This window comes from Ostrea edulis, chromosome 3, assembly GCF_947568905.1.
Source record: "Ostrea edulis chromosome 3, xbOstEdul1.1, whole genome shotgun sequence".
In the NCBI taxonomy this organism is placed as follows: domain Eukaryota; kingdom Metazoa; phylum Mollusca; class Bivalvia; order Ostreida; family Ostreidae; genus Ostrea; species Ostrea edulis.
In genome coordinates this window covers 45,540,880-45,551,480 of record NC_079166.1, presented here as the reverse complement: position 1 = coordinate 45,551,480, position 10,601 = coordinate 45,540,880, and the positions used below count along the sequence as shown (strand labels likewise).

Sequence of the window (10,601 nt, the reverse complement as noted above, 5' to 3'; positions counted from 1 at the left end):
GTTGTTATTGGCATCAACATTCACTATCTTACGTCCAAGGGATAATGCATAACCTTTCTTAGCATTCTGTAACCTTTGATGACGTTTTTTACTAATAATTTTTCCTGATTTTTTCCTGAATGATTCTGGCATCACAATTGTTTACATTGTTTACTGACCCCCTTTCCTGCTCTTAAAACACAGAAGAGTTCCAAACAACTATAAATGAAAAAACCAAAACCAACCAAAGTATTTTTTTTACCATGGGAACTCTTCAGTGCTAAAGGTAGAAAAATTTGTTTATATCATCTGGCCTTAATTGCTGTTATAAAATTTAGAAATTCATTTCAAAATTAAGGATTATCTCCCTCATGCATAGCTCTTATCCTTGGACGAATTTGGCTCCACTTGTTTGGCACGCTGTTTTTGGCTATATTTAGATCTAAAACTTCATAGTTATTTCGGATTTCAAACATTTCGGTTGAGCATCACTGAAGAGACATTATTTGTCGAAAAACGCATCTAGTGCATCAAAACTGGTACCGTATAAGTTTTACATTATAGGAGTTATGATTGATTGATGTTTTCCGCCACACTCAAAATTTATCAATTATAAAGTGGCGCCCAGTTTTTGTTTTATTTTATTTATTTATTTTTTATATAGGAGTTATGAGATTGATCACTGTTCGTTATTTTCATCTTTCATCCAGTCATCTAATTGCTTGTCGTCGTCAGATTCTTCATCAGACTCTTCATCTTCAACAGGTTCTTCATCATCAGTAATTTCTTCAATTTCAAGTAATTCATCAAAGTCTTGTTTATGCTTATTAAGAACACGGGAAATGGCCTTTTCCACATCTATATCGGTAATTTCCATCAGGGTTGAAACTTCTCGAATACCACGATGCAGTTTGCTCTTGTTTAGATTACACGTAATTATGAGAATATGTTTGTATTTTCTGAAAAGCAAGGATCTGACTTTCGGTAAAATCATATTTCGCACTTCCTCTTGAGCTTCCTGTCGAGTGAATTTGGGATTTTCCTCCATAAGCTGATCCAATTTTCTGTTTAACTGAGTTTGATTTTCCTCTAATACTTGATTGACTAAGGGTGCAAATCCACTGTCATCATCCTCGTCACTAACCTCAGACATTGCATCATTTTCTTCTTCTTCCATTGGACAACCATTTTTAGTTGTAAATCATACGAGCTGGCAAACATAGTACCGCATTACGAACAGGATAGGTATCTTTCTTCTATTTCCCTTGTCTGCACACTTCTCGTATCTAGTGGGGTAGCATAAGAATTAGAGGGAGGATGATGATACTCCTGAGTACCTTGTCTTTGTTGGTAAGCCATTTCTGTAGTCAGATGCTGATTCGAACTGCGGGAAGTGAGTTTTAGAGACTGCCTATCACCCTGTCGATCTGCTGTCAAATGACGATTTGAGTTGTTTGACATTCTTATATAGGGTCTAAATATGTTTGTCTGAAATCTTCTTGATTCTGGAGCCGTCTGTTTTAGATCCAAAATGTATGAACCGTAAGGAACAGACACTGCTTTTTTAGAAGCATCCATCAGTTTATTAGAATTTCCAGGATACATTTGTAATATGTTGTCGATCTCTAGGATTTTTAAACAGAACTATATACATGTATTGACTATTTAGACTCATGGTTTGGTTTCCCTTTCCTTTGTTGAACAGATTCTGCATAATACAGATCACACTTAAGTTGCGATGGTGAGCACCCTCCGTAAATAGCTCGCAAATTTCTTTGTCCTGGGTGGCATCTTTCATCATGTCGTCAATATCCTGCAGTGTTCTTTCACGAGAGTTAATAAACTTGTCTGTTTTGATGTCTTCTGTGATGCCTTGAATGAATTGTATACCCGAAATCCAGTATGTAATTTCATACTAAAGGGGCTGTCATCGCTTATAAATCCACAAGATTCTTTCAGGTGGGGGACTTATAAGCTGTTTATTTAGTAGTATTAAGTTTTTGATCCATGTGGATTTTCCTGACATAGTTGGTCGTGCAACGATCATGGTGAAGGGATGTAAAAACTGAAACTTCTTCTCTCTCTTGTCCATTTCGGGAGAAGGAGTGAAATACTGAGGAGAGGAAGGAGGAGGATACGGTTCAGTGATTTGAGTGTTATCTTTAGAATTCTGAGGATATGGTTGATTGCCCCCATGAGCAGTTCGCATATATCTCCTCAGATTATTAGGGCGTGCAAATTCTCTCTGACAGATAGAGCATGATATTGACTTCATGACTGCTAGGTAGAAAATGCGGGTAAGCTGTTAAATCGACTTTTTATATGTCTTTCAGTTTATTCTCTTCTACCCAGGAAATAAATTTCTTTGGGTATTCTTGCCATTTGACTAAAACTTCTACCTTTCCTCTACGTCGGCACCGTTCGAAGATTTTTTGTCAATCTTCCACAAGTCGTCTTTGTTTGTTTTTCAAAGATCGAGCCCAAGCATATCTTGAGAATATGTCGATGAGTAAATACTTTATATCGTCATTGTCTTCTGAAAGTGCGGAAACGTCGGCTAAATTTACATTCTAAAGGAAGCTTATACCTTAGTAAAAAAAAAACACCTGTTTTTCTTAAATTTATATCTCTGTGAACGTTGAAGACAGTAGGCATCAATGTCTTGCAGCCATTGTTTGATAGCTAATGGAATTTTCAAAATCAAAATAAATATTCTTAGGTGTTCCTTCCAGTTCATGATTCCTTTCAATAATGCAGCCGTATTATAAACTTATCGTTTTATAGTGTATTATAATCCTGAGTCATGTTTTATCATCTTCATTGTCAAATGCCTTTAAATAGAATGCAGACTTTCCTCACTTTAAAGGGATGTGTACAATAGATCGTCGATCAGCGTGCAGTTTGCGTTGACCCTCGATACGGTGTCAGGACAACTCGCCCCCCAAAACAATTCGCCCTCAAGACAACTCATCCCATCTTCGCGACAACTCGCCCCTAAGACAACTCGTCCCTTCTTCGGGACAACTCGCCCCCTCTCTTGAGATAACTCACCCCTTCATATCATACATGTTTACAATTATTATTTTTGGTCTAAATTCAAGAGGTGTATCGGCAAAAATTAATAAATTTCTTATATATAGTATATACAGACAATAAGACATGTTCACATAAACAGGGAACTTCGTGTCCTTTTATGCAAGACGAAAGATTTTTAGTGAAAACCCAGTGTTTGGGTTCAGTAAATTCATCATCACTTTTATGTTCATGTTAAATATATAATTTCAGCGGAAACAAGTTAGCGTTTGGTACGGAGAATATTAGCTTGGTCTACAGCTAACGTAGTATAATTATCAATAATCTGTGTCTTAAATCTAATTGTTTGATTTCCCCGAAAGCTGCTATAAATTTACTTTAAACGTTAAAGGTGACATGAATTAATAAATACGTGCATATTTCTCATCTTTTCCGCCTTATTTCTCTCAGATAGCCTAATTTACTCTACCCGTATATACCCCAAATGTGATTGTCACACCTGAGTGGTTTTTCTAGGTGGACTCGACCAGTGCACATCTCCGATAGTAATATATAGGGAATGAGAAACAAATAAAATCACATTTTAAAACATTATGCTTTGCTCAAAATTACACAATATTTATTGTATACCAATGCAACATTCTGAAAGTTTAGATAATTTATACAAAATGCAAAAAAAAAAAAACTTTTCTTGCGTACTTGCAAATATTTGCAGTTTCTTATGAAATAAATGCGGAGAAATCATTTGCCAATTACATACTGATAGAATGGAATAAGCAACGAGCATGAAATATATCATTTATATCAATTCTTGCAAAATACAGGTGCATGCCATATGCATAATATGTAATGCACACGGCATATTCGCCACCAAAAAAACCCCTATCAAATACGGGCGTCTATTCAACAGGTATCGGAGATGTGCACTTACCGAAAATATTATATTCTCTTTATTCTGATAAATCCACGAAACAAAATGATAAACTCCATTTGTATCTCGTTAGAACTTTGCAACACGTTGTCATTCCATTATACAGACTGCGACACACTTCACCCGTGCCAAACAGAGTGTCTTCAATCAGGGGAGATTTTTCCTGTATTGAATGCTTGTTTGGTCTCGGTTTTGCAGTTTATAGAAATCGGGAATCTAATCATATACACTGAGCATCTGGTTGGATATATTGCGTGCACAATTAAAAATTTATCAATGATCATATACAAATAAGGGAATAATGATCGGAAATATACATCTGTGTGAAAATACGGGTATCACATTTGCAATCCATGATAAACAGTTGATACACAAAGATACATATTATAAAAGGAAATGTATAAACGAAAATATAGTTTTATTGTCTCTTTGGGAAGCACATAATTATTTAAAGTCTCTGTATGTCCATATTCATTGATTGAACGAGAGAGAGAGAGAGAGAGAGAGAGAGAGAGAGAGATACCGTCCTACTTCGATGAACGATATATCATTTCACAGAAGGAAAGAAAATTTATCACTGATATAAATGTAAGCTTACAAGCATTAAAAATTTCCAGCTATTTAAAAAATTGTGATTGACAATATATTGGAAACTTACAGGATAATTGAATTCATTACAATTTTTTTTTTTTTTAAAAATAGTAGTTTGAACTGTGCATGTAGAAAATATTGAATTTGTATGTTAGAATAACGGGAAAAAGTAAATTGTCAAAAAAAGCGTGGAGAGCAGACCAGCCTCTCATCCCACCCCAACCCTCTGTATACGTGCCTGAAACAACATTTACACAAGTTCAATTCGTGTTGAAAGAAAGGTGCATATCTGCATTTCATTAATTTCCAAAGGAGCTCGAATGTGTGTGCTCCCCTATTTATTATTTTGTATGCAAGATTCGTTCCCGAAAATTTAGAATCATGCTTTCAGTCAGAGCAGAAATGAATTCATTTTGAAGTACATCTAGTTTGAATGCAAATGTGGGGTTCCTTTTTTAATTTCATCAGACTCATTAGAACCCCTTCCCCCAATTTTTTTTTTTTTTTTGGCTTATGACATTTTTATTTCCCAGACCTATCACTATAACATATAACAAATTGACTAAACGATAGAATAAAAAAAAGTGTGGAAAGCTGCCAGGGATGGGGCCCTAACTAAGCTCCACCTAGATAACAATATATATTCCCTATTACATCTCGCGGGATGTAGAAGAAGGGAAAAAAACTAAGAGAAATACAAGATTATATAATCATATGAGAACAAAGTTATACAAATATAATTACATGTACATCATTTCTAGAAGATATTAAAGTATTTCGTGACAACTACCCAAAGGGCCCTTCTCACACTCCAAAAAGTCTATTTTGACCCTGGGTAGTCATGTAAAAGGGAAGGCAGATCATTTCCCTTTACTTTATTTGTACATGATATGAATAGCATGCAACACAATTTGTAATATAAATATATAAGACTATATTTTTTTTTTTTACAATACTATCAAGAATATGCGAAAAAGGTACCTTGTTTAATTTTTTGTATACAGATACATTGAATTCAAAGATTCCCTTTACATTATTTCGAATGTCATAAGATTGCTCTTTTTTGTTTATTCTACAATACATTTTATATTTGTAAATTTTGCATGCAATTAGTGATAAAAGATTATTTAAAAATACTGTTTTCTCATTGATTTCCCAAAAAAAACCAAGAACAATGTTTTTCCATGAAACTTGAAAATTCAATGTTTTCTCAACGATTTTCCAAATTTCACAAACATTTTTACATTTCAGTACCAGATGCTCATTATCCTCTTTTCCTTACATAGTGAACATAAATCCGTATCAGCAACTTTCCATTTCTTTAACATAACTCGGTTGCTGGTTAGATTGTTCAACAACTTGTAATTGAAATCAGCAATGTGGGTATAAAAATATTACATATTTTTTGTTTATATATTGCACTCCAAGACTGTTTTGAAACATTGAAGCTTTTAGAATAAAAATTTTGGTGTAGAGGAGGTACAAATTTCTTATCCCGATAAATATCATAGAACATTTTACTTGAGAAATCTTTCACATGTACAATTCCCTGATTTATCAGTAGAAAGTATGAATTATCTTTTATATGTACATTTTCATATATTATATTTTGAACATCGAAAGGTTGTAGTAATTTTCCTATGGCATTTTTTACAATATTATATTCACAAATCCAGTTTTTCTTGCAAATCAATTTATCTGTAAACCATTCCATCGGCTAAATACCATTCTCATCCACCACGTCAATCACGTATTTCAGACCACTCTTTAGCCATGATTCTAGAAATATAGGTTTATTTTTAAATACCACAATATTATTACTCCATAATGGTTCCCTCAGTATCTAGCCTGTTTCTACCCTTGCATTCATTAAAAGATGCGAACATTTCCTTGTAAAACAAAGGAAATTCATCCATTATCTCATACTGTTTGATATTAGTGATATTAGTTTTACTTAAACAGTCAAGATCATAATTGTTTTCCAAACATATGCTATTCATAAAATGGTATAATGGATTTCTTTTATCTAATATTTTCTTAATCCATGATATTCTTAAAGATTTAATTTTTGATAAGATATTTACAAATCGAATGCCTCCACTAATGATAGTTCCGATTAATGTATTTTTTTTTATTCTATCTCTCTTATTCCAAATGAAGTTGTAAATAAGTCTTTGAATTTCTTTGATAATGTTTGAATCTGGTAGGTTTAATATCGAAGCTATATATATAATTTTAGATATTGCAAGACTATTAATTATGCAAACCTTGCCAAAAATGGTTAAGTTTCTTGTTTCTTGTTTTCCAAGATTCAAAAAGTTTCTCTACATCGCTGGTGATTTTTGTCCAATTATTTCTCAGGCACATTTCTTTATCATGGCCAATATATACACCCAATGCTTTTACACATGAAACATTTCCATAAACATTATGAATTTTCTTAAAATTGTTCTTTAAAGGTCCAGTTAATATGCATTCTGTTTTTGAAATATTTAATCTCATACCCAAAACATTACTAAAATTACTTATCACCTCGAGGGCCTTCTTTAAAGACTTTTCATTTTCCATTGGAAGGGTAGAATCATCGGCATGCTGTATTATCTTAATGTCTTTTTCCATTCCTTCTTTTTGAAACCCATGTATGCTGGGATTGTTTCTTATTGAAATTCCTAATATTTCAGCCACAAAGAGAAACAAGACTGCTGATACCAGACATCCCTGCCTTATGCCCCTATGCATCATGCAAGTTTTAGATATCCATCCATTATTTTTTATTCTGAAGATTGGATTTGCATATAAGATGTGAATCCTTTTAATAAAATTTTCACCAAAGTTAAATCTTTTCAGTACTTAAAACATAAAAATCCACTCAATTGAATCAAAGGCTTTCTGAAAGTCTAAAAATAAAAGTATAAGTTCTTGATTATTTTCTTCACAATAATCAAAAATGTCCAAAATTAATCTTGCATTTAGTGCGATATTCCTTCCTTTTATATAAGCTGTTTGATTTATTGATATCAAATCATCTAGCAGTTTTTGTAAACGCCTGGCGAATACAAAAGCTATTATTTTATAGTCTGTGTTGGTAAGGCTAATTGGTCTATAATTTCCTAGGTTTTGTTCGTCTCCTTTCTTATAAATCAAAGTAATCAATGATAATCTCTGCGTAAAAGACATTGTATTTAAATCAAAAATACTTTGTAAAACACAATAGAAATATTGTTTTATTTCTTCCCAAAATGTTTGATAAAATTCACATGGTATTCCATCCAGACCAGGAGATTTATTGCTTTTCATATTTAAGAGTGCCTCTGAGCATTCCTGAAGTGAAGGAAATATTTCTAATTCATTTTTCTCCTTATCTTTCAATGTAAATTCTAAGTCTATAGTATTTAAATATTCGTTGACATCCGTGGTTTGTATATTATTTGTTCTATATAAATTTTCATAAAAATTGTACATATTGTTTAGTATGTCATCATCATCGAGTATGATATCACCAGTTTCTTCTCTTAAAGCTTTAACTACATTATTTATTTGTCTTCTCTTTTCTAAAGTACGAGGTATTCTTTTCTCCTTGTTCTATCCAATTGGCCCTAGACCTAACCTGTGCACCTCTTGCTTTTTTATCTACAAGCTTTGATAATTCATTTTCTAAATTTCGTTTTTGATTCATGTCAATATTATCCGCAGGTAATTCCTCAATTTTTTTGATTTCCGATTGTAAATAGGCTAACTTACTTTTATATGATTTATTTATTTTCTTTGAAAAGTCTATACAGAATATTTTTATGTTTCTTTTTAGAGTTTCCCATGATTCATGCGGTTCTACTTCATTGAAAGTGTAATTTGATAGATATTTTTTCATTTCTTCGACGAAGTCCTGGTTTTTTTATCAGCGAGACATTAAATTTCCAATATCCCGGTCCTCTTAATTTTTCATTTATAATCAGACAGAACTGTAGACTTAAATGATCTGACAATCTAACACCATTTGAATGAGACCCTGGGATTTTTTGTAAACAAAAAGATTCACATTGATAACAAAAAGACTTTGAGATAAAAATGTAATCGATTCTACTCGTAGCTATATTTTCACCATTGCACCAGGTATATCCTTTATTATTTGGTTTAACTTTTTTCCACAGGTCTATGAGCTCCAACTTATTTAGGATACTATTTAAAATATTAACACTTTTGTCTTGTTTATTTTCATGTAAAGAACAATTGAAATCACCCCCTATGAGCATGTTCTCTTGACACTCCGCATGTTTTTTTTTATCCAAATATTCATACGTTTAAAAAAGCCATACTTTACATTTATATCATTTGGTGCATATATGTTTATTATTGTTATAATCTTGTCGTTAAATTTAATATTCAGTAGTAACTTTCTTCCATCGTTAGATTTATGGATATTCAATATTTCATACACCAAATTCTTTCGAAAAAGAATGGAGACCTCTCTACTGTAGGGCGAGTCTGAATAACAATGTATTGCTTTTCCAAACCATCTAGCATTATGAGCAATAGTATTTTTTTCAATATAATGCGTTTCCTGTAAACGAATAATGTCAAAATGACTATCTGAAATCCATTGTTTAATTTAGTACGCTTTTCAGTGGTATTTAGCCCTCTACAATTAACAGAAATAAATCTCAATCTATTCATTTATTGGCTGTTTACTTTCCTGACGTAGACTTGTTGCTGGCTCTGGTTCCGCTCCGTTGCTTCGAATTTGATCTGTTTACCTGCATCTGTCTCGCCAGATTGTCTAGCATGCGTCCGAGCTTGTTTTGACCGGGGCATCGCTGCATAACAGTATGAATGGTTCCTACATTGTTTAGCCCTGTTCCCCAGTATGTGTCCCACGTTGCCTCGGCCAAGATGTTGGTTTTCTTGATTTTACCAAGCGTCTCGCGGATTTCTTCACACTGCTTGATTTTGGACTCCAAAATCTCCCTCATAACTTCATCCCGAGAATCCAACCATGCATCGGAGACAAGGATTTGATTTCCAATCCGTTTTGCGTCGAGAGCAGTCTCTGCATTACTTATGGATTCCGCTTTGTTGAGATCACCAGAACGCATTGCTTTCACGTGTTGAAAAGCTTGTTCGGCAGACGAGTATGTTGCCCCAAAAATCTTCAGCTCCGTGGGGAAAAAGTTGGATAACGGGTTATCCTGTCCCGCAAAAGCCACCACGTCCTCCTGCTCTGTCACATATAGTTTTCATTGTTTGGATCCCGGTGAATGTCCTGGCTCCTTGCAGATCCTACAACATGCCTCATACTCACAATTGTTTTTGTAGTGATCGTCCGCCCAGCAGTTAGTACACTGCTTTTTTGTCTCCCTGATGGGTTGACCCTTATGAACGATGGTACATCTTAGACCTGCACAGGTAGTAGTTCTTGGTAGAAATTTACCGTCCATGGGCGACATGTAGACGAACCTGTTACAATTATGGAAATCAGTCATCCTGTGAGAAATGGGGTGTCTGATCTTCTCTTGCTTGATATCACTTGTGAGCTTTGCACCCTTCCCCCAAATATGCAGCGTTGTTTTTATTGATATCTAAATCGGTATATGAATCCGGATATAAACTATATAATGTTTTTTTCGTGATTGTTGATTGATTGTATTTTGCTTAACGTCTCACTCGAGAATTTTTCACTCATATGGAGACGTCACCAAGACCGGTGAAGGGTTTCAAATGTAGTCCTATGCTCGACGTTTACGGTCATTGAGCAGGGAGGGGTCTTTATCGTGCCACACCTGCTGTGACATGGGACCTCGGTTTTTGCGGTCTCATCCGAAGTACCGCCCCATTTAGTCGCCTCTTACGACAAGCAAGGGGATACTGAGGATCTATTCTAACCCGGATCCTCACGGGACTTTTTTCGTGATCATATAGATATTGATACAAATAATGAAAAAAGAAAATGTTTATACTCTTGCCTTTTGTATATCCTACTAGTGCATTAAAGTATATATTGACATTGTATCATATCAAATTAAACCTCAACACGAATTTTACTGATTTATGAATACTAACATCTGATCGAATA

At 34.0% G+C, this 10,601-nt stretch overlaps 1 protein-coding gene across 1 annotated transcript; it reads right to left on the bottom strand.

Moving 5' to 3' along the window:
* Window positions 1–9,216: 9,216 nt before the first annotated feature.
* On the bottom strand, window positions 9,217–9,975 carry LOC130053570 (N-glycosidase YbiA-like). The gene is made up of 2 exons (XM_056160914.1): window positions 9,960–9,975; window positions 9,217–9,749 (listed from the first exon to the last, which is right to left on the bottom strand). The coding sequence occupies exons 1-2, from the start codon at window positions 9,973–9,975 to the stop codon at window positions 9,217–9,219; spliced, it is 549 nt and encodes a 182-aa protein (XP_056016889.1).
* Window positions 9,976–10,601: the final 626 nt, after the last annotated feature.